Genomic DNA, 25,448 nt, shown 5'->3' on the forward strand with positions numbered 1-25,448 from the left:
CAGACAACGTGAGATCACTGACATCATCTTACGGCCGTGTTGGTTTGATTTTGTTCTGGGATTTTTAGGTCAAATTTGAAATAGAAATACGCTGACTTACTGGCCACATAATTAGTTACAGAAGACGCCAAATTAAGTGGGGTCTGATCTTCTTCTTACATCATCATTGGCTAGTTAGATATTTGCAGTAACAGGTGTACCTAATAGATTGACAGGTAAGTCAAGTCTAGTAATAACTTTTCCTCTCACATTTCAACACCTAAACTCAGGCTATCAGGTGTTGATATGACAGCAGTAGCACACACACACACACACACTGTGTAAATATTTTATAAATCACAATGTGCAACCTATTAGAATATATATATATATATATATATATATTTTTTTTTTTCAGGCTTTGTGTCACAAGAATAACAACATTTCTCATGATAAGAACATTGTTGAGTCAAACCAAATGTGAAGTTTCTAAACTTGCTACAGTGAAATGAAATGTTCCCAGTGTTGTCCCAGGACCTTTAAGCTTTTAAACCAGTCATATTACTGGCTGAGTAATCTAATACTCAGTAACTGAATTGTAGCTTCTTCTTCTTTTTTTTAGTCAAGGCCGTTTAAACGAATAGAGAAGCTGGCAGCCGCACGTTGGGACAAACGTGTTTCTGTGCAGTGCAGTGAACATGTTATATTATGTGTTGTTGTGCTTCATGTTTCTCTTTCTTGACTGAAATGACTATAAATACACTCTGTCAGTAGTGTTTGTTTATAGAGCAGAAGTGGACAAGACAGCTGAGATGATTTGAGGGAACACTGGAGGAGAAAAGAGGACATGGAGATTAAAGTGTAAATAAAACGCCTAAATCACATTTTTTATGTGGGTATCTAGTAATGTTATTTGTTAATCCAGCTGCAAATCCTCACAGTTTAGTGAAAATATTGCAATTATATATACATTTTTTACATAAAAATTGGTGTATCTACTGCCTCCCTCTGGTCAAACACCAGCTACTGCACTCACATGTTGCCATTGTGTATTTTAGTCCATGCTTGCATCACTGGTTCACTCTTTCACCGCGTTCTTGTCTGTTTTACTCAGGTTTCACCAGCATTTTTCAATCTTGTGCCACGTTTTCTACAGCACTCCAAACACACACAAACCAGCCAGAGCATTCATTTCACATTTTGTAAAAAAAAAAGAACTATATCCTTTGTGGTATGCGAAGGCCACCATATGGCACTTAAGTCACATGACACTTAACCCCATGTTGAAGCGTGTGAATGGGTATGAAAGATGTGTGAATGAGTGAATGGTATAAAGCAGCTCATCAAGGCTATAAACGCTCTATATAAATACAGACCATTACCAAACTCTTCTTCTTCTGATTTTATTTGGTGGTAACTAGTATCAAAGATTAAGTAAAGGAGTACATGTACAACATTTATTTATGAAATGTGGATTAAAAGTAAAAGTTGCTGGAAATATGAATTTTGTACTTAAGTACAGTAACAAATTATTTGTGCTTTGTTACATTACAACACTGTACTATAGTAATGGGGAAAAAAAACGACGTGTCAGGTACCCAAACCGTGTAGAGTCGAGCCAAGTCGTGCAAGAACTGAGTGGTCTTCAGTTTCATCGTCAAATATCACTAATTCTAACAAACTGGACTTTTAATGTTGTCCAACTTGTGTTTGACTTTGTTTGACTTGGTGTACTGCGCGCACACACGCACTCAGGTACTTTTAGTGTGAGCACCTGACTGTGCAAACAGTGAGAGTGTTCTTCAGTGGTCGTGTCAAGCTTTCATCTTTGGTATGCACTGAATGCGGAGGGTCAGAGATAATAGATCGGTGACTGTTAGAGGTGAAGAGACATGAAGGGTGAGAGAGAGAGAGAGACACACACACACACACACACACACACACACACATGTGAGGGTCACACAGGCGGCTGAAACCTCACATTAGACCTGGGTCAAATATTCTATGTCAGTAAATCAGTTCTTTTCCACGCACAGTTAAGTCGAGCTAGGGTTGCAGCTTTTGTTATTATTAGGTGTTTCCCAGTTGACCTATTCATGACATCACGACAACAACAACAACAGGAGACAGGAAATTAATTGGGTTCATAAGTGCAAGGTCGCCGGTTCAAATCCTTGGAAGGGCCAAAGGCTGGGGTATTCAATCCCCTTTTGTGCTGTGGGCGCAGATAAGTGCTGCCCACTGCTCCTGTGCCCGGCCTGTGTGTGTGTGTGTAACACGGATGCAGAGGTCAAACTCGCTATCACTAATTGGTGTGTGTGTGTGTGTGCAAAAATGTCTAATTCTAAACTTTAGCTGGCAGCTAAAGCAATGTTGAGTTCCATTCTGTGTCTTTCTACCATCTGGTAACTTCAAATTGTCTCAGCTTTAATGATCTGCCCTGAATTTCCTCTTCTTCTGGGAAACACCAAGACTAGCTTGAGTTTCACTGAACGTACACGTGTAATTTAACTGTTCAGTGTTCATTCGTCTTTGAGAAATGTGATTTACTGCAGTTTCGGTCGGACTAGCATGTTCACATAAATGTACTGTATGTTCTTCTTACACAATATGTTTTTTTTTCTAGTGTCATGAATGCATTGAGTGTTTGATTCATCATGACTGTTTAGAATGCACAATGAGATGAGACGTGCAGCACCATTGTTTAATATTTTCATGATGATACAAGAAGCAGTGGCTGCACAAACAGTTGCTGTTCCCTCCTTGGCCATCGTGCTCGTTAACCTTCTCGCTCGGCAAATTGACGCCGTTAACGCTCAGGGTTGACATGTCGCTGGGGCTTCATATGCATGCGAGTGTGTGAGTGCGTGGCTCGTGCATCCAGTGTTTAATCTGATGTGCTAAATGTTGGCGTGCTATTTGTGTTTCTAAGCTGGGGCATATGTTGCAGAGTGTGTGCGTTTGGGCACGTATTGAAGACAAAAAGCTTATAAATGGTCCTGGTTTGTTTAGTTTGATGAACCAAACTATGAAAATGATGAGCTTTAAGGTTGTTTATTACACCGAAAGTCAGACAATGCATATTTATCATATAGGATATTGTTTTTGGGTTGGAAATCAGTTAGAACCAACAGGAATTCACGTAATACTCACAGACACAACTCATAACTTGATACAATTGTTGGATTTCTGCTCCTGGCCTCTCCTCTCAATGTTTCCTTTCACCCCAACCTGTCTAGGCAGATGACCGCACATGTTTGAGTCTGGTTCTGTCAGAACCAGTTAACTGTCCAACTGCCCAGGGAGTTTTTTTCTCTCCACTGATGCCTAGTGTTTGCTTATTGTATGAACAGTTGGTTTCTCTGCTCGCTATAATATTGCCTTGAGTAGTAATGTATGTTGTGATTTGGCGCTATACAAATAAAATTGAATTGAATTGAAAATTGGATGGAACTTAGAGCCATTAAGAAGGAGAACTCCCCCTCACTCTCCGTTTATCCTTCTTCATCCTCTTCCTCCACACTCTCTGGCTCTGCTTCTCTTCTTCTTCCTCCTCCTCTCCTTTTCTGTCTGCACATCTCTGCTTTCCACCTCCTCTCACTCCTCCTCCTCCTCCTCTCGTCTGATTTTTATCTCCTCACTCTCCCAGACACCCACTCTGACGCTGTCTTCCACCTTTTGTCTTCCCTGACACTGTCCACACCTCAGAGGTCAGAGGTCGTAAGGTTAACTGTCACAGACAAGCTACGACCCCACAGCGAGTCTTAAAGCCTGTTATCTCCCACCGCGCGTTTGCTTGTGTGCACATATGTTCATCTGGGAGTGAGGTTAATGTGGCAGCTCATGTTTTCTTTAGGTTTACGCTCTTCATTAGACTTCACTTCTTTACATTTGTACATGGTTTTGATAGATTGAGTTTTTCTCCGGAAAGAACGTTGAAGAAACCATTTAGTTGTGGTTTTAAACTTCTTATTAGACAGAAAACATGATATATATATGCACTGAAATGAATTGTAAATATTGTTTTTCAATTATTGCCAAGTCCTAACTGGAACCAACAGTGGTTACACTGAACCACTTTTCTTACCACTGTTTTTTTTAGGAGTTAGACATTTAAATCTATCTGGGTATTAAGTTCTTGTGCAATTTGCAAACAAAGCAAAAGGCACTCAGACAAATGAAACGCCAAGCTTTTGTGCACATGAGCTCCTACATCAATTTCCTTCAGCGTTGGCTTCCTTTTAACTCTTCCTGCCGTCTTATTGATAGAAAGTCAAGCATCTCCTCTTTTATTTAAGCAGGCAGGTTTGGAATAAAGGTCACTAATCTTCTTTTTTGCATACTCAGTCTGGCCTGTTCTCTCAGACTACAGGGGTTGGTGGTTCTGTGTCACCCTCTCCTACTCCATAAACCCCTTCCTCCAGCCTTCTGTTTTTTTTCGGTTTCAAGGACATAAATCTCCTCTGAAGGCCTTTTGTGGAGTGATTTTGGAGACAGCGGGCCGTCTCTTCCTCCCAGTGCCACTGACTATAGAGGTGCAGCCAAGAAATAAATGAGAAAGGCAGATAAGAGGAAACGAGAATCAAAGATAAATCGGGGGATAAAAGTGAGTGCAAAGCCGAGTGGTAGAGTGAGAAGACAAGAACAAAAGTGGACCTTCTACTAAGACTACATCATTAAATTCCTTTGTCATTAAATGTGCATCAATTTTGCACAATGTTTCCCACATGTCAGAGAGATAAAAGTGTTCAGAAAAATGCACTCATTGGTAAAGAATTCCTGTGAAGACGAAGTTGTCGAAGTGTAGTTCAGTGAGCTGGACGTGCAGCTTTATGTCATGGAAACAGCAGTGCTAATGTAATACATTAGTCCTCCAGTGCATGAAAACATCTCAGTCAAGGCCAGGATATGTGGTAAACAGTTACAGCTCAGCACACGTACTCACGTACATGCAGTAATACAATTATCTGCATTAATAGAAAACAGTCAAAGGAAATGTCAGTTGAGTCCTCGACGAGGGTTGTAAAAAGTCATTGTTTTTTTGTTTTTTTAAAACATGGTGTTTGCACAGGTTTTGGAAATCTTAAAAAGACTTTGGACTTTTGATACGTTGTTTTCCAGACCTTTAAATGTCGGGATTTTGGTGTGAAAATCTTGAAAAAAGTTTAGCTGATTGTAGAATTTTAGAAATGGATGCACTTTTGTGATTTCTGTATGTTTTTTTTAAATGTTTCCTCAGTAAAACACAATTTACTGTGAACTCTGCATTCAGTCATGCTTTTATACAAATTTACTTTTCTACTAAACACAACTGGTGCAGTCTCAACAAGAAAGTGGGCATACAAGTATACAACTGCATGAAGTCAAGGTCATGTTTTCTGTTTTGAGTCTGGAAGTCTGGAGACACATTGCTTGTTGATTTTCTAGACCACAGAAGTAATAGTTTTGTTCTGGGGGATGTGACTCAATTTGATATGTAAAAAAGGTTCATATTTATCATGGATATTTATCAAAATCCTTTATAGATTGATAAAAACAATGTAGGTACATAGGTAATTGAGAATGGAATCAATGACATGATCATTGGAATTGAATCAAATTGTGAGACCAGTGAAGATGCACGACTTTAGAGTCGATAAAAAGTAAAAATAGTACCTTCTTCCTTGTAGCACGAGACCTGGAAGTACATCCCATATTTGTTTTCTTTCAAGGATACAAGTAAAAGACTTGCATAAGTTAATTAATAATTACTTCTTTGAATTTATCTTCTTGTGAGTGTTTGTCACAGTGTTTGTGTGTGTTATGGGGACAATTAGAGTCCCTATAATGTAAATGATCACATTTTAAGGTGAAGACATGTTGTATGGTTAGGACGAGGTTAGGTGTGTGGGGGAATATGTCCCTCGTTGCAAAAATGGGACTTAATTCTATGTTTTTGATACAATTCTTGACAAAAATGTACTGTTTATTCTACCCTTACTCTTCAGTAGTGAGGCAGGATTTTCACACACGGGGGGCCAAAGTCGTTATTTGTGAGTACTTAGTCCTCTTGTGATAAACAAAGATGAGCCCAACAGCAAATAAAGCGAGCTGAGAGAGAGGCAGGAGGTGTTTACGGATACTTTGTCCCTGTGGCTCAATGTAATGAGTAAACAAAGCTCAAAGTAAACATGTACACATACAACACATGGGCCCCCCTCAAAACAGAAATAAACATCTATTTGGAATCAGAAATGCGGCTGCTGAAATGTTTTCCAGTGTTCTAAATTAAATCTGATGAAATGACATGGAAAACAAAACACAATTGTGTTTTTGTGTGAACATTCCTTTTGTGCACTTTTGGGAGTTGCTCGAAGTCTATGTTTAGGTTCGTGTGGCAGACCATGTTGACAAGGCAGACAGGAAAATATGCAAAACTGGCACTTAAACTTACACATTTTCTGTCCGGAGACTCGTGAAAGGAATTTGGAGCAGCTCGGCTCTGATGCAGGTCAGTTCAGTCCCAGTTCACTGGGATGATAAACTGAAAATTGAATTCTTACAATTCCTACACAGCCGTCGTTTTTATATGAGCGGGATATGAGGTCCTTAAGGGACAAATCCTCTTCCCTTTGCTTGATTCCTTTATCATTGCACAAATATTTATGAATGTCTCCCAAGTCAAAGCAAGGCTTGAACATTTAAATCTACCGCTTAAATCCTCAGAATTCAATGTCTGACCTTGTTTATATGTCATATATTTATTTTGCCTCAATTGAGCAAGGAAGTCAAATAGCAAAATGACAGAAAGAACCAGTTTTTAGATCGACATAAAATGGCATCTTAAAGAAACTGTGCAGCAAATCCTTCCTCTTTTTGTTTTCGTTTGTTCTCTTGTGCTGTTTTAAATGTGCAGCTTTGATTTGACTGTTAGAGTTGAAAAAAGAAGAAAGAAAAGAGCCGTATGACTACAAAGGTTCCTTACTTCCTTACTCATTTTGCTGTCTTTTCATTTTATCTTTGCGTGTACATCACTATGATGTATAAATGACATCATCTCAGCCCTGCATAGCAAATGACTCGTATAAATTATAATATTTACCAGCACATTTATGCTTATTTTGTCTCTCTAAATGTCACACTGTTTTTGGATTCATCCAAATCGAGAGCAATGAACGTTGTTTTTGACTTTATGGTTAGAGTTAACTAAATCAAAACACTTAAACTAAGGGTAGTATTGTTTTCCTCTCTCACACAAACTTAGATTATCGATGGCCACACCCATTATTTCCACATCTCTCCGTGAACTCTGAACACTGGATTTGAATAAAAACTCATGGACTCAGATACAATTCTTGGGTACACTGAACTGAATTTCCACGGCTGACCAGATTAATATGATGTCATCAATCCCAATCCCAACCACATCCCTGACAGTCAAAAAGCTCCTCTGCTCTTTAACTCGTGCTGCAGCCGCTATTTTAACCCTTGAAGGAATGACACGTGTGATGATGGATAGTTGTGGCTAGAGATGGTAAAACGTTTTGAGGAAGGTGGACAAACACAAGGAAGACTGGTCAGAGTCAGGTGTTGTTGGGGGGGGGGGTCTGTGGAATTTGCAGTGAAGAGGGCAGTGAATGTTGGGAATGCCAGTCATGAGGCAGAACAGGGAGGGTGAGGTCACTGTGGGTCTTCAGGTCAGCAAAGGGCTCGCACAGCATAGAGGTCATGAATGTTGTAAATGGACCAAAATAATCTCGCATCGCCCGACCTTATCTCCAGATTGCCGTGTCAGCTTTGTGAGCAATGATCTGGCAGCGTCCGTTATCGTTCTGCTGCGATAATTCTTCTACAATCACGAGTGTGTGTGTGTATTTTTTCAAACCTTAGCAGCACTGAGCCGCAGACAGAGCGTCATGTTTCACAAATGTCACTGTTGCAAAGTCTGCAGGACATCGTGTTTGTTTTGGTCAGCAGTCAAAATGACAGGAAAAGGACTTTTTTAATAGGATTTGAAAATGAAAATCTTTGAAATTTGACCGTAAAGGATGGATTTGGATGAAGTCTTCTGGGGATGTAGATCCTGGCGCAACGGAGAAATGATTGGTGATGATTTCATTGTCAATCCACATGGTTGGTGTAGTGGTTAACACTCTTGCCTTTGCAGCAAGAAGACTTGGATTCACGACCCGGCTGGAAAACAAGGGCCTTTCTGCACAGTGTGTGCATGTTCTCCCCGGGGTTCTCCGGTTTCCTCCCATAGTCCAAAAGCATGCAGATTTGGGGATTCGAGTGCATTGACACACTACTGAGCAGAGTCACACTATCCTATGACAAATATTGTGGTAATTTTCAAAATCAGAGACGGTGTACTTCAGAGTACAATAACAAAATGGTCAAAGTGTGGTAATAATTCTGTACTAGGGAAGTAATATTACCTCTATAGTTATCAGCAAGTAATGGCTTGGTAATAACAATAGAAAACATGTGTGGGACATAAGGAAGGATGAATTTCAACTCTATAACATGGTGATTTTCATGTTCTCTATACCACCCTTTAACCTTTCTATAGGTTTAGAAATAACACTGTACTATGATCTACTTATTGATGCATTATTACCATTGTTATTAACAAGCAGGGTATTAGAAATAAGGTGGTGTCACCTTCCCAATACAACCCTATAACATATTTGAGTTATAGACTGTTTTTCTTTTACATTCTGTCTATTTTTGGACACTTTTATTTAGTAACTGATGATGGAAAAGGAGAAAATATATTAATCGTGATTTTTAAATGCCGTTCTGGTTTGCTTTTTACATTTATAAACATTGCCGTTTCCTTTCCTCTCTCTTGTTCATTTATCACAGTCGCGTACACTTATCCTACTTCAGTTTACTCCCTCCAAAACAACAGTGTGTAGGACAGCTCTCCTCCTGACAAGTGCTTTCTCCCCTCCACTCCTGTTCTCACGTGTTTTACTCCATCTCTCCCGTCTGTCTCGGGCTTAGTGCTTTCTCAGTGGTCTCATTTTCCTGAAGGGCTTTGCTTCTGCTGCAAAAGGGAGCCTGAATTATCCATTAGTTAGATTAGCAGCTCTGTTGGGAGGCTCCGGTTCCTTCTCTTTTAAATGGGACAGACAAAAGCTCTGGTCTGCCTGCTATTGTACTGCTGTCAGTCAGAGCGAGCTGCTGCCAGTGGAAAAAAAAAAATCCACTGATAAGTTGCTGAGTGCCAGGTGGTATCATTTTTATATGTTGACACATGTTGTACAACTCCCATAATGAGAAACTCCATGTCCTCTTGAGAGAGACACTTAGTAGAGCATTGAGAAAAATATCACAGTGTTCACAGTGGCTCTTCAGTGCTCCCTATAGCTTTGAAAAAACCCCACTATGTTTATTTTTATTACTTTTTTCAAAGTGAACACTTTGAATTTAGGGATGAATGTGATAAATAAAACGTCAACGTTTATTTCAAAGTGGGTTTCTTTTATAATTTTATTAATTTTCCCCAAACACTGGGCGAGGACTCAGGACTCAGGACTCTCTGTAGTGCTGTGTTTTTTAAGTATGTCTACATGTTTTTTTGGCTACTACACAAGCGGTAAAAACAGTAATTTTTCTTTTTGTACTTCCTAAGCTTCATTAATGCAACACACGATACTTCTTTTATATATATATATAGCATATCTCTTTACAAAACTTTTTTTGGAAACAACCAGGCCGACAGATGCTGATGAAAACATATCCTCCTTGGTGGAAGTAAAAAATACCCTGTTTTCCCTCGTGACATTAACAGATTAGTGCAAGAACTTCTCCTTTTTTGATTCTTTTTTTTTTTTTTTTTTTGTCTTTTACCAATAAATAGTTCTGTCGGACAATAAAACAGTTTATGGCTTTGTAAGACAGTGGCAGCACACACACACACACACACACACAGCATTTAAAGGCCTAAAACAACATCAAGACTGAATCACTCAACATAAAACATGATGGGTAGATAAAAGCATTTATGTGTTGTTTTGTACGATGGTAAAAACCATTATAGAGTGAGTGATGGTGAGCGGCGACAAACTGTGGTTAGACACGAGCTCAGTGCTCCGTTTACAAACAGACCAGTGGCATCGGTCTCGTCTAACTCTGTGGAAGAAAGTAAATAAACTGTTAAATAGGGTCACAGTTAGTATGTTTCCATTCCTTCCATGACGACTGCTCTTGTCCGAGTACTCAAGTGTGTCCACCTCCGCTCTGCTATGGGACAAAACGCCTAATTTCAGCTTCTTCCTTTTAGCCAGTTTTCGGTTTAGTGTGTGACTAGTTGTTTATATGTAAAATATCCTATATTCTTTAAGCTGGAGGAGTAGCACAATACCGCATATTCATATCAGATACAGTCATTTTTAGACCTTTTAAACCATGAAGCTGATGACAACACATTTTTGTCATTTCTAGCTATGTCTAAGACATAATTCTCCGACAGTGTACCAAATACTCTTCTCCCATGAAGAAGTCATAAACAGTCCATAACATGACTAAAATGCTTATTGCTGATTTGTATTTACATTTTTATATATACAGGATTTTTGGATTGTATCAAAATTTGGCATTTTTCTCTGTCCAATAACCAATGATTTTGATTTTGACTAGTATCGGACCGATACAGATACTGAGGAGCCAGCATGTACATGCAGTAGCAGTTCCACTCTCAACTGCATTATCTGCGTTTGCTAGTCTGACTTTGACAGATTCCCCATTAGCTTCAGTCGGACTAACTTGTTTACATGTGTTTTATAAATTACGTTTTAGTCGGACTAACACAATTGTTAGTTTTTTCCCTAATGAGTGTCGATCTGTTTTTTTTTTCCAGGCTTTGCAGAAAAATGGACAGATCTCCAGCATGACCAGCCTTAATGGACACTCGGAGGACAACACCCTGTCAGAAGGTGTGTGTATATGTGTGTCTCCATCTGTGTGTGTGTGTATGTGTGTACTGCTTGTTGTTTATTTACACAGTGATGTTTGTGTGTGTTTGTGTCTGGGATTTGGTACTGTTTCTTCAGCAGTGGCAGGAGGAAGGCCTGTTTGTATTAGGTCAGTTTTCAGTGTGTGTGTGTGTGTGTGCAGATGTCTTTGGGGCTCTGCAGGATTTGCATTATCCTAAACTAATCTATTCATCAACACACAGGGAACACCTACATTCAGGTTGGAGCCACACACACACACACACCCACACAGATGTTTACAGTAATGGAGTAAAGTGTGGCTTTTATGAAGTGGAAATGTTTACAGATGGTTAAGTGGATGATCCTCTGAGGTCACAATTCACAAAAAAACACTAACACTAACCTTAGAATCATTTACCAGCCATCGGCTTCTTGTAATTTATTGCCATTTGGTCCAACATGTGCATCAACCTGTGCTCTGTGCATCTCCCGCAGCGGCCGCCTACCATGTCCAAAGCTGCGTTGTGTTTATTGTCTTTGTCTGTCCTGTCTCTCTCTCAGTCTGGGAGGGCTGCAGGCAGGGGTGTGAGTGTGAGCTTTACCCAAATATTTAGTAGGCCATGACCCATGCCCTGCACAAAGCAACGGGCACACATCATAATATGTTTTAGCCCAGGGGGAGTAGTAACTCTATACTACTTAAAACACACAGAAATATGTCATGTAGAACTCAAACGTCAAATAACCTGTTTAATGGGATACTTAATGAAGCGAGGACCTTCTGTCAATGTAGAGTATCTGATACTTCTACGTCTTGGTTTTTCAATCCTGGTCCTGGGAACCCACTGCCCTCCATGTTTTAGAAGTTTCCTTGCTCCGACACACCTGATTCAAATAAGTGGGTCGTTATCAGACGCCTGCAGTGGTTGTTGATTAACCATTTGAAACAGGTGTGTTTGAGCAAGGAAACTTGTAAATCATGCAGGGCAGTGGGTCCCCAAGACCAGGACCAGGGCTATTGAGAAACCCTGTTTCAAAACAAAACAACTAGGAACTTGTTTTGCTTTGTTTCTTCTTTTATCTTATAATAAATCCACATATCTAACATGATTCATGCAAGTTGGCAGACACACGGTCTGTCCCCATGATTTGGTCACATGACATCTTCCTTCCGTTTACGCTTTGTGGTGCATTTCCTAATGATTTAGACTTTTTCCAGCTCATCCCCAGACCAGAAGGGACCATTTTATTTGGTAAAGCCTCTTTCTCACTAAAAAATTAGCGAGTAAACCCTGGAATTTTAAACCCAGGTGAAGCATCTTGGCGTCTTTTACTTCGGTCTCTCTTTAAGTGGATTGTTACGATGATCCGATTGAAGAAATAAATGTTATATCGCGCACTATTGATTAAGTATTGCTAATGGAAATGGAGCCAAATGATGCTGATCATGCAAAATGAATATGGAGCGATCCTGAAAACAAAACCTCAAAGGTCTTTCTCCCTCTGAGTGAATAATAACACCGCATGTGATGGCAGATCCACTCACATTAATTTAGATAGAGTTACAATGCTGGCAGTTACAGCGTGACCTGCTTGACCGGCGTTGAATGGAAAATAGAGTGGACCCTTGACAATTTAATTTTACTGGTATTTGAACACCACAGAGCCCGCTCCCGCGCTCTCTCACTGCTGAAAATCCCTCAGATAACGACAACAAAGGACGAGCTGCAGATCAAAAGACGAACACACGTTCATAATCTCTCTCTGTCAGGTATGAGTGTTTACAGTTAAAGCACAGACAACTCGTATGAAACAACCCACTGTTGTTACGGTATTTATTTATTATTTATTTATTGGCACCAGCTAAATTATGATTGCGGAGGCTTCATAGTTGGAGTTCAGATTCTTATCACAACTGGTTGCCACTTGATTGAAACAAATGGAGGATTCCAAACTAGAGTGGCCTTCAAATACCAAAAATAATCTTTTTTCGTTTGAGTTGTAAACTTTATCTTCAAAATACAAAGCATGCTCTGGCTGGTTTGTCTATTTGAACTGTTGTAGTTTTAAGTACGCCTGAATATACACCTATTCATGGGTAGTATATTCAGTGTCTGCCAGTAAAAAAAAAACACATTCCCAGAAGATTCAAGAAGCTTTATTTGCCATTTGTACATCCACACACAGTTTGAGCACATAGGAATTCTTTGTGCAAAGCTCACTGGTCAGTTAATAGGGTGCAGATGCAAAAACAAGCTTAATAAGATAATAAAATAGAAGGAAAGTCAATGCTCACTAAATATAAACACAAAAAGTTAAAAAGAAAAAGTGTCTGTTATTGCACATGAAGTCCTTTTGTCCTTCTGTGGCAGGAAACTCAATCATCTCTCATGACATGTTTAATTGAATTGCTGGAGGAATTATTTTTTTTAAATTGGTATTAAAGTATGACAATGTTGTGGAGTTATTTGATGTCCAGATTCCTCCCTGAACACAAACACTGAATCTGCTGGTTTACACAAGGTGACTCTGTCCTGCCAAGGCGATGTGGAAACAGACGTGTTTTGACAATGTATTGCAGAAACATTCGGTAAATTTATAAAAAGGCAATAGCATCGCTTGCCAAATCCAAGCCCACGGCTGCTTGTTTTTGTTGTTTTTTGGTCTTTCGCAAAGGAAACGCGTGGTTGTTGCTTTTTTTTCCTCCTTTGCACGGATTCTTCTTCTTGGGAGGCCACGTTGGTTTTTGAATAAAGCATAGATAACAAAACCTGCTCTTAAAATCTGTTTCAAACTTCTTCCCGTGCCAGACTGGCTGAGGAAGCATGTATAGTCCTGAGGCTTTGGAATGCTAAGTTTACATGTTTTTTTTTTTGTTTTTTTTCTTACAGAAAAGAAAATAGAGTTTTGAGGGAACCAATGTCGAAATGTTTCTTAATTTTTGCCATTGAGAAAAGAGAGTCAACGAAAGAGGATAAAGGAAGAAAGACAATAGGACACAGTCATATGTGAATGTTGCTAAAACTAGTCTTTTTTCCTCCAGCAGTAGGTTAAATATTTGCAGGTTAATCTCAGTGAGATTGTGTGCTGTGTATATGAAGCCTGCATGTGTGTTTGAGCTGTGAGTATCATGGGTGTGCGAGGTGCAGAGTGACATCATCGCTGATGTAATTCACTGGCGAGAAACAGTGGCCGCTCCCTCCCAGACGGCTCACAGGCTGCAAGAGGGGGGACGGATGAAGTTTTCTGCACAGCTTTAATGGGGGAGATAATGCTGACTGTGTGTGTGTGTGTTTGTACCGCATTAAATCAATTCACTTCACGTCAGTGTCAGATAGTCTGACAATCCTACAGAAGAGCGAGCAGCACAGTGATAAATTATTATCGTGTTGATGTTTGGTTGATCGAGAAAAAAGTGTTAACACAAACTTCAATTAACTTTATGTGTTTTTTAAGTAATTTGTTTTGTGCTACTGTGATCGTTTGCAGTTTTCCTTCCTCCTATCTTCATGAATCAAAACCCTCTCTGGGTTTTTCAAGTCGCATCTGGAAGAAAGTAATGATTGCAAAATAAAAAAAAAAACAGCTGTGGCGACCTGTGGTGGGAGTTTGTTGTCATTTAGATCCATGAATAAGCAATGAAGTAATATGCATCCAGCAGTCCAAGCATTAAAGGTCCAGTGTGTTACATTTAGTGGGTTCTTTTGGCATAAATTGAATGTACTACCATTAAGTATGCTTATATGTGTATGTAACTGCTTCAAAATGACGTTAATTTGTCTTTTGTTGCCTTATAATAAGTCTTTGATGTGTACTTAAGGCAAGCGGAGGAGTCCTCTGGTTGTTACGGTATACATTCTCATGTTTGATGTCACTAATTTGCATGCACTGAACTTTTAAAAATACAATTTCAAACACTGTTGCATCTTGGTTGTAGTTCTCATTGAGTATTAGGTGAATATATTGGCCGTCGTGTGCGTACGAGTTCATGTATGTGGCAGTGATTTCAGTTTGGGATGGACTTACTCAGACTCACTTGTGGGGGTGAGCAAAGTTGTGTTGCCAAAATGTTCATCATGCCTGTGGAAGGGACCTCGCCCTTCACTTAAACTCTGTGTGTTCTCAACCAATATGGATCCAGGCGGTACAGTCATAACACGATCCAGCTGCCAGAGTGTTCTTTGTGGTCTTCTGGCCATATTCCTTTTACATTCCAGCTGACAAGACTCATTACAGTCAGCAAACCTTATTGAGATGTGTTTTTCTAATGTGCATTTTAGGGAATCTGCTGTCCTTGGTTTGCACTGAAAGTGTGAACAGACACTGGTTTTATCAGCCGAGCTCTGAGACGACATCAGAATGATTTGTCCATCCTCGGAGAAAAGGCGGAAGTCCCAGTGGAAAGTGTTAGGGAGGCAGAGTTTTCGATTTGAGTGCTTGAAAGCTCCTCAGTCCCTCAAGATCCATCACTGTCCAGTCAGTAGTTCAATTATGTTCATCTGTGCTGCATATATTAGTAAGTCATGCGTTATGTCGTGAGTACTGTAAGGATACACTTCTATTCCACAGGACAAAAGAGAATAAGAAACACTTTTAGTGAGCGGCTGTCTGGCAACACTTGTCTCCTGCTAGGAGAGGACATAGATGGCCATTAAAATATTTTAATCAATACCAATTATCAGAGCTTTGTTCATTTAAAAAGGAAAATCCAGATAACTGAGCGAAGTTGAGTTATGTTACTGGTCACCTGATAAATTGAATTTATTCGCCACCAAATCTCGTTGTTAAAATCTGGCTCTTCATCAGATAAAAGTGCAACTAAATTGGTCCGCTCGTCTCTAACGTCGTTAGGTGGGTACAAAGGAGATTTGTTCAGTCAAAACATGGGATGCTCATTGTTTGTGGTTTCGGCGCTGTGTGTAACCCGTCAAACAAGATGTTGTAGTGAAAAATTTGTGTCCCCCAGAAAAGCTTTTGTAATATAGTTTGAAGTCAAAATTAAAATTAAACTTGGACTTTTTATTCTATTTCAGTGGAACTAAAGAAACAAGTGGTCTTGACCAGTGAACACACAAGTGTCTACCACATCATTTGAAATTCAGTACTTTTCAAACAATACTAGAACAGGGGTCAGGAATTACAGTAATTGGGTCAAACTGACCCCCTGCCAGACTCACAGGAACCGTTTGTTTCTGCAGGCCCTCCTCTCTCATCTTTCCCGGCATCAGGGAACCTAATCTCCCTCCTCAACCCCTAACCTCCCCCAGGCACACCAAGGATTGAGGGAATGGACTAGGAATGTAAGCGACCCCTCCTTTTCCTCCATCTTTAATAGCGATACACCCCCTGCTAAAATGTGTCAAGTATCCGTACACCGTCCTGTGTTTTACCTTGAAATTAGTGGTTTTAAATCTTCGGTATATAAGTGCCAAGAAGGTGTCCACGGGGGTGGTTTTTCACTTATGTGTGACGCAAGAATTAAATGCGATCTTCATGCTATTGGATACTTGATACCTCAGAGATTTGCCTTGTCAGCTCCAAAGTAACTTTGTAAAGTCCATGAAAAACCTGTCGTCGCCCAGTTTTACTTATATCTGGACTAAACAGCCATACTGTGTAGATATAAATAAAGATATGTCCCTCTATATGACAGTATGTCGCTGTAATTGAATAATTACAGATAAGGAAATGTTTGCACTTCATAGCATAATCAGTTATGACACTTTCAATATAATGTTTGGTATGTCTAATATATTGTATTTATACTGGGGGTTACATAGCAACCGTGATTAAAAGATATTTTGTTACGAATTGTGAGTGTGGTCCCAGATCAACAAAGAAGAGCTGGACTAAGATGTAAAAAAGAAATCACTCCTGTGTTTACGCTGATTGTACACAAACGTAATAACTATTCTGTATCAAATTAAATCAATTTCATTTTGTATGGTCCCACGTAGACAATAATATAAAGACAGACACAATCGTTGAGACAAAAAGCAAGCATTTTTACTTCCACTCAAACACAACTGCATGGTCTCGTTATTGTTGAAGTGGGTCATTGTGTTTACATGCACAGTTTAATCAAGCTAAGACCATAGTCCGACTAAGACAGACAGTCGGACAACTTGGGGAGTCCGAGTATACATGCGGAGGAGAAAATTGTTTTTTGGTCGTGTATGTCTGACTCTGTATCTCTCTTTCAGCTAGTGTTTATTAAATTAGTTTCCTGTTGATCTTTACGTCAGAGAGAAACAAACGGTGAACAGCGAGATGGATCGTGCTGTGGTTCTGTATGTTTCTGTACCTGCTTTACATCTCTTCTCTTCGCCAGTCCAAAATTGGGTCGTCTCCATAGCTTTCGCTCTCGCCAACACCATGTTGTTTGTTCTTTTCCAGCAACAGTACTGCAGTTTATACTGTACGCCGTCTCCTTCTACTTCTATAGTTCATTTCGAACATGTAACAATGTTGGTGCATACGCAGAACGCCAAGTCCAACTCCAGCCCGACTAAGCATATACATGCAGGAGTAATCAGACTATGAATCGCATTATCCAGGTATGTTAGGCCGACTAAGACTAGCTCGATTTTAGTGTCATGTAAAGACGTTTAAACTAGCGGGTTTACATGACATTAAGACATTAATTTGACTACAATCTGAGCTGCTGGACTAACATCTAACTAAAGGTGAACTTTTCCTAATGGTTTCAGTACCGTTGTCTCCATAACCTGCGTTTGTGTCTTCAGTTCTGGATGCTGAGTCAGTATGTATTTAAATATTCACAAACTTTGCCTAGTGTTCCTGAATGGTCATGTGATACAAGATTGTAGGTGCATTAGCGTTGTCTGGGTGCAGATCGTTTTATTTGAAAATGCTGTTTCAAATGAAAATGTAGACGTTTGTATTTAGCTTCAGGGTTTTCAGTGTCCTATTTTAACTGAAGGACATGGCAGAATGTGTTTAAAAAGTCTCACCATTGGTGACTTTTTTTCCATATCTACACTACACTTTTAAACACAAGTTTGTGGACCTCTGCCAAACTCTAATGTTAAACAGAGCTGCACATGAGAGAGTGTCGTACGGACGATGGATAAGCAGTCAGGAAGAGCATGAAGGATAAGAGCTGATGTGAAGAACATTTTTGGTCCGGTTCTCATGAAAGGCAGCTGGGTAGCAGTGGAAACCCACTCTTTTGGCACGCAGGCAACATGAGCCGCTTCATTGTTGAGCAACATTTGGGCTTTTATCTACAACGTATTTGGTTTTTAAAAAGCTTGCCTCTACAGTACTGTCTTTTCAGTGTGATTTCACTCAGAGTCTTTTAAACACTTACTTCAAAGCTTACGTCCTCGTCAAACCAGTTTGGGTTTTTTGAATAGCTGAGAAGTTCTTTGTCTTGTTTGTAAATGCAGACCATTACCAAGGCCCTTTCAAGCTCCAGGTTGGAGTTCCTCAGATCTCCCTTTCTCGTTTTTTGGTTTTTTTTTTTTAAACCCAGTCCTCATTGGGAGCCAAGATGATGCATAAGAACAACTGCAGTGCTAAACTGCTCAGATATGTCAGGAATGCTAAGAAATGGTGAAGACAAGTGAAACAGATGGCAAAAGGCTGGTTTTACGCACTCCTCCGAAAGCAAGTGCTGCTGCTCTTCACTGAACGTCGTCATAGGTCATATGACTTCAACAACAGTATTAAAGGGAGATCATTAGAAAGGTTGCTGACATTCTCTCACTCATGTCGATAGCTTGAAACACACCGCCCATTGTTTTAGTGCAACAATAAACAAAACACGTTCCTGAAATCCCTGAATCTGAGACTTCCCAAGTTCAGTCTTCGTCATATCACGCGACCTCACGTAGTATTCATCCGCACAAGAAAAGGCGGATGGCGTTTCTGGACAGACTGTGCAGAGTACAGAATGAAGTATAACTCGAGGAAACGTGCAACGGGAAGCGGAAGCGGTGATGTCAAGAAAAGACCACTTCCTGTCCGACATTCTTTTTCCAACCATCCCTCCGGCCCACACACACACACGCACTGGAGGAGGGTGGGCTGGGCGGCCTGTGAGGACAGATGATTGAGAGGAGAAAGTGGAGGAGTGGGAGAGGGATTAAAGTAGACCGGAGAGTAGATTTGGGAGGAAAAAGGGTCGGCGTGAAAGGAACAAAAAATATTAAAAAGGTTGATAAGAAAGGAGAGGAGCTGAATGACACATCTGGGGCATTTTTCACACACTCACAGTCCTCGTTTCCCTTTCCTCCAATTATTTCAACATCATTCTATCCAGTTCTTGGAAGAGGAGAAGGAGGAGGAGCCTTCTTCTGTGCCGTTCAATGATGTCATGCTCTTCTTTACAGGCTGCCTGCGCAGCACCCCAACCCCCCACCCACCTCTCCATTCAAGACCCCTCCTCAAACATTCCTTAACTCAACTCAAGGCATGTTTTCTGATTTATCGAGATATGTGGGGCGTCACCCCCCATTCTTGGCTCTGCATTATTCAGACCTCAACACAACCGGTTTAAAATGCAAAGTACAGCACAGTTTATTTATTGTTGTGGTCGGAGTCAAATACTAGTAAATAAGTGATAAGATTATTCTTAAATATTCTTACGCAGTGAGCCTCACTAGTTCTTGTGGATCGTCTTCAAAACAAAAGTCCAATCAGATATATTTGGGAATCCACTGAAACTTTTAATTTAATTAATAGACAGGGGGGAAAAAATGATTAGTCCTGTATTTGAAATGAGAGAACTGAATTGATTTTTCATCCAGTGCACATTTTGAATAGTTTGACTTGTTTTTAACAGTTTTTTTGGTACATCGACAGCATTATTGACATCAGGCGAATGTAACACATGGACACAATGTACAGTGTAACACATGGACACACTTTTGTTAGCAGGATCAATTCAAAGCTGCTGTGTTTGTGGGATTTGTTCACATCGTAGTTACATTCTTGCTGATACTTCATTGCTGAAATATTTCCCATACTGCTCACTGCGGGCCTGAATGTGAGCGCGCGCGTGTGTGTGTGCGTGGCAAAATTAAAAACCGCTCTGTATGTATGGACGTTCTGGAATGTGACTGATGTGCATTAGTCATATGAAGGAAGTTGGCAGGGACGAGGAGGAAAAGGAAGGACCGACCCAACGGAGCGACTCTCACACTCTTATACAACTTTTTAAAATTCCCCTCAGTGTGACTCACTGTCCACTCAGCTCAGACTGTCAAAGTGGTCATTATAGTAGAGATAGTGAAACACCAGATGACTCACTCCAATAACAGAAAGCTGGCATGTCAGAATGAAATTCTTTGTACATGACTGTGATCCGTTGAATCTATTGAGTCTTTCACCTCTAACCTCTAACGCTACATAAAGCACAGGTGTAATATAACTATAACCTTCCCCTGAATATATCTCATTAGATTTGCGACTATCTTCTGTCTTTCTCTCCTCTACGCTTTTCTCAGACTTAACAGTCTTACCACTGATAACAAAAAAAATGAAGCTTCCCATTCATAGGCAAATACCTTGGTATTCACATCTCTATCTCTCCTTTCGGTGGATCTAAAGAACCTCACAGGAAGTGGAATCAGATAAAAAAAGATAATTTGGTTGTTCACATGTTTTGTCAATTTCAGCTGTTTTGATCTGACTTAAATGTTTACATGATATTGTCTGATTGAGGGTTGGAACATGTGGGGGAATTAACAACTGGCAACTGGATTACACACCTTTAGGTTTGGGGATCTCTGCATTCAGACGGTACTTGATTACGGCTGTTATCACCTTTTTGAGAACCCTCTATATGGAATTCGCACATTCCTCTGGGACAATGCCGAAGTGTGACAGATCTGATTATGCTGGTATGTACCTGTGGATTTATCTGCATTCCTACAGTTCCTCCACCCCCCCAGACAAAAGCTGAATTAAATGTGTCTGGATTGCTGAAATGGGGGGTGGTTATTTACATTCAGAGGGGCAGGCACTAACTGGTTTGTGTGAAGGTCCATGGTGTGAATTCTTGCCTCAAACAGAGACTTGTGTGAGGGGTTTCCTCAACTGTGCTTACAAGTTTCATCAGTTCAGATTTCGACAAAAATATCAGCCATTTCCAATTAAAAATAAATGATGAGTGTTTTGTCCGAGTAAAGTCCAGAAATTCCCTCTTGCTTGCCAGCTTCAACTTCCCTCTACAGGACAGGGCACTGAAGGAAGGAGACATTAATTTAATTAGAAAAAAAAATTAAAGGCCCAGCATGTAACATTTAGGGTTTATCAGCAGAAATTAAATATGCTATACACAGGTAATACATTTTAATAGCACTTGCCACAAGTATGTTTGCATATGTGTATAATTCCCTTAAAATAAAGTTGTTTTTCATAGCATTAGAATAAACATGTTGTGTTTTCTTTAGTCAAGGGTGCCACCATGCTTTTACAGCAGCCTGAACAAACAAACAAACTAGCTAGAGCAGACTCTTTGCATTTGGAAGCAAAAGCCTGCTACGTGAACTAAGAAAAATGGCATCCTTTCTGGCACACCAAGGCCACCATAGTTCCCTAATGCTCAGTATGTTAGTATGAGGCAAAAAAGTGGTTAGCTTGTTGAGCGCTATTCCCGCGAGTCTACTTAGCATTTATGAGCAGTAAACGCTGTCTCCTTGTCAGTTCAACTAATATACCAGCCTGGACTTTACTCGCTGTTGTTCACTGTTACTCGCTCTGTGTACCCATTTCTTCTATTATTTCTGGGTTGAAACTGTAGAACATGTGTAGGGTGCCCAGGATATCTTGGGTCCAGTTAAAGGCCCATTTACCCTGCCTTTCGTCCGTATTTTGTCCGTCATTGTTTGCTTACGATGACGGCTGAAAAGGAGCAATACCACCAGAAATTGTGGAGGCAGTATAGAGTTAATCTTCCAGTCAGTCAAAAAAACGATGAAGAAGCAACCTACCATTGCAGTGAAACAACTGTAAAACATAGTGAACACAGAGCGACTTCACTCACAGGCGCACTGTGGTTTTATCTGGCGAAGCAAGTTGTCAAAAGTCGCACATACGGAGATATTGAAAGTGCCGCTTGTCACTTCAATGAGTAGTATTCCCCATTAATGGGATGGCTAAAATTTAGCAGTCTTACATTCCACTGCCACAAATTCCGCTTGTTTATTTATTTCAGATCAAGCGTAATAAAAATAACCCCTTTTAATGGTCTCGGTATTCTACTTGGTACTCGGTATTCTCCTCTAGAAGAAGTATTGTGTAAACTTCCATATCAACGCATGGAGAAATGTAGGGTAGTGACGGAAATAACTTTTGGGACAGATTGACGTAAATCGGACAAAAATTTAGTATAGTAACTTTAGTCCAACTTTAAGAACTTTGATTTTGTTTACATGTAATTTCAAAGTACGTGTTTAGTCGAACTACCACAGTAATTTGTGTTCTTTTTTGGAACACAATGTAAAAGTCCTGTCTAATTCTTACACACTGGACCTTTAAGGCCAGAAAGGAGAGAGTGGGGCATCCCCTCCCACCCCCCTCCCTGAAACAAAGGATGTGTGTAACTTTATGTTGGGTGGCTCGTGAATGGGGTTATATGGAGTATGAACATGTACAATAGTAGGAGACAAATTCTTCAGTGAAAGATCACATGATGGGCTCCAGTCATCCCGGGTGGAGAGAGCGTGAGTGGATGAGGAAGGAGGAGGAGGAGGAAGACTGTGGGGTTGGGGGTGGGGGGTCATTCGGAACAGCTGAAGAAAGGAGAGGGAGGTGGGAGGAAGAGGGAGGCAGGGGTGGTCCTAACATGACATGTGTGTCAGTCTGTTGAAATGTGTGTGTAGTCCTCCTTTTTGGTCACTCTGACTGAGAAACACTAGAGGAGAGAACAAGAGAAAGAAAAGACAGAGAGAAGGACAGGCTCTGCTCTCAGTGTGAAGACGGTGCCAACTCCAAGAAGCATAGATTTAATGAGTGTGCGGACAAGTGAAGCGAAGGGAAACAATTCAGTACAAAGACTGCATCAGATGCACTTTTAAAAGAAAATAGTATATTTTTTTTATCATTTGATTTTTTATCATTATATTTTTTGGAGAATCCTGATATTTTTGGAGGTTTACCAATGCTTGGAACAATAACATTAACAGGTATGTGATCCCATTTTGCTTACAGTAAATGCAGTTGTGTACATGTTTTTTGTGGCTTTTTATAATTTATTTAGAATAAATTGAAGAAGCAAAGCAAGTGGTTTCTCCTTTGAGTGCAGCCAAAGGCATTGTTGTCCTGAGGGTGTGGTTAGTTTGCGATGTTGTGTGTGGATGTCTCGGCATGAGTGAGTGATTTCTAAAATAGTTTTTGCTTTGGCCACCACAGCTTCATTAAGTAAAAAGTAAAACCAAATTAATTGTGATAGTTTTTCCATTTATCATAATAAATTTTTCACTTTTAATAGAGACCAATCTGTCACTAATGTTTTTGAGCTCTAATTTGGAAGTGTTCATTCATCATACTTTATTACTCGTGTTTTTATAGGATGTGTAAAAGAACAAGCCCCTATATGTTTATGAAGTATCCTGTATTGCAGCAGCTCTAAAATAGTGTTATGTATTGTACAAAAACATTTACAGTGCTGAAACCGCTGTCTCTGCCCACGACCAACCACTAAACTTTTTGGTGGGAAAAGAATTTCACACAGTGACAGCCACTCGATTGAAACATATGAGGATGTATTTTCAGAAAAACTTTGGAAAGCTCATTTTGCCGATGGGATCCAGCTCCCAGCATCCCGTCATGTGAAGTATTTCATTAGATTAGAGAAGGATCCTAATTCCCAGTGGGGTTTTTCAGTTTAGCCACAGAGGGTATGGAGGGGAGAGAGGGGCGTATGGAATTAATTACATGCCAGGACCAATTCTTCTTAAGGCCTTATAACTGGGAGTGATGGTTGAAATGGAGCAGTGCTTATACACTGACACACGTTTGGGTTTCAGCACCTGACTGGAATGTCAACACTTTTTTTTATTTATTGATAAACATTTGTGTTTTGCTGTGAGCATAGAGCCACGCCAGTCTTGATGTTAATAAGATAGAGATGTGTCCAACGGTGGGTGTTAATAGAGCCATGGCTGTTGATGTGTAGTGTCCCCCGGAGCCACAGAGACGAGTCGGCCACACCTTTGATACAGAGACGGGGCAGTGGAATGGGGTCTTGTTGGGGGAGGGTATTAGGAGGGCGGGGGGGGGGGTTTCTCCCTGCCCTCCTTTTTTTAACTGACATCTTTTGTTTTAAGGGATTTCTGCTCCACAAGACAATGATTATAACATGGATTTGCATATAGACGGCAACGTTTGTAAACTTCATGCAGAGAGAATGGCTGCCATTCAGCACACACACACCCACACACACACTGGTGGTGAACCAGCCACAACAGAAACATTATCTGATCTCACTGGAGTACATTTACAACAATTGTTATTTTGGCTGATGGTGATGATATTTAATACGTGAGCATCATCTTACAGAATGCTCTCACGCTCACACTGAGCTTGTCTCCAGCAGGGAGAAGCATCAACTATGAATGTGTGTGTGTCTGAGATATCTAACACCATCTTAAGTGAGTTAGGGCTCCAGCCTCAGGGCAGAAAACCCCATCCCCTTCAACCATGTCCCTTCATCTCTTTACTGTCCTCTACTCACTCCCCATAGCCTCACCCTTCACACGCACATTCTTTCTCGTACAGTCGGTATTTAAAACACCCATGCTTTCTCAACCCCCTACCCACATTTACCCCTTCTCCCCCAAGTCAAATCAATCTGGCCATGTTAAAAGTTGTGTGCCTATTAAAAAATATATTAGGCCGGAGACCAGATCAAAAAGATGAGACAGATTCCAGTAGTCTGTTAAATCAACATGGGTCCTGTTTTATTGTCCATGTAGATGCACATGGACTCGTCTGGCTTTCTTACAGTCTGACCTTTCCCACAGACAGATGTCCTCTCACTAAAACTCTGTGCATTGGACAACATTTAACAATTTTGGCATAGTGGAGCAGAATTTGTTTCAGCCAATTTAAAGTTTTACTTTCAACCTAAATATTTACTCGATGACTTGTGTTTATATGATGCTTGTGGTCTTTCTTGTGCTGACTTGTTTGCTCAACAGTGTGATTGGATAGTGCCCTGTAAATAACACATATGTGAGACAGACACCACTGCCATGTGACATTCATGTGTCCCATAAACTGCCCAGGTGCTGTCTTTATACATGTTTACATCAGTTTGGTAAGGCCAGCAAACTCGTGCAAACTTCAGTGTGTCTTGATAATAGGAAAGGCTACCACCCCCTTCTTTCATTTTGGAGGCCAGAGAGGGTTAGGAGGCTATTGTGTTTGCATGAGTGTGTGCCTTGGGATGGGGGTGGGTTCCACATCCATCCTGCTGTGGTGGAATTTGGGTCAAGGGGATTGGGACTTATTTTAAGGAAGGGTAGTAGAGGCCTGTATTGTTTGGTTTAAATCATATATGGGCACAGACAATAC

The 25,448-nt window shown here is 40.3% G+C and overlaps 1 protein-coding gene across 2 annotated transcripts in view; it reads left to right on the plus strand.

Moving 5' to 3' along the window:
* Positions 1–25,448, plus strand: part of akap12b (A kinase (PRKA) anchor protein 12b) — a 42,664-nt gene that overhangs the window by 10,019 nt on the left and 7,197 nt on the right. Inside the window, exon 2 of one of the 2 annotated variants that reach the window (XM_058614311.1) lies at positions 10,826–10,901. In XM_058614311.1, coding sequence (XP_058470294.1) covers positions 10,826–10,901 — 76 coding nt within the window. Of the gene's footprint in view, positions 1–10,825; positions 10,902–22,757; positions 23,057–25,448 lie in introns of those variants that run through there. The other variant, XM_058614313.1, reaches the window with a different exon arrangement.

Source organism: Solea solea, chromosome 17, assembly GCF_958295425.1.
Source record: "Solea solea chromosome 17, fSolSol10.1, whole genome shotgun sequence".
Lineage (NCBI taxonomy): Eukaryota > Metazoa > Chordata > Actinopteri > Pleuronectiformes > Soleidae > Solea > Solea solea.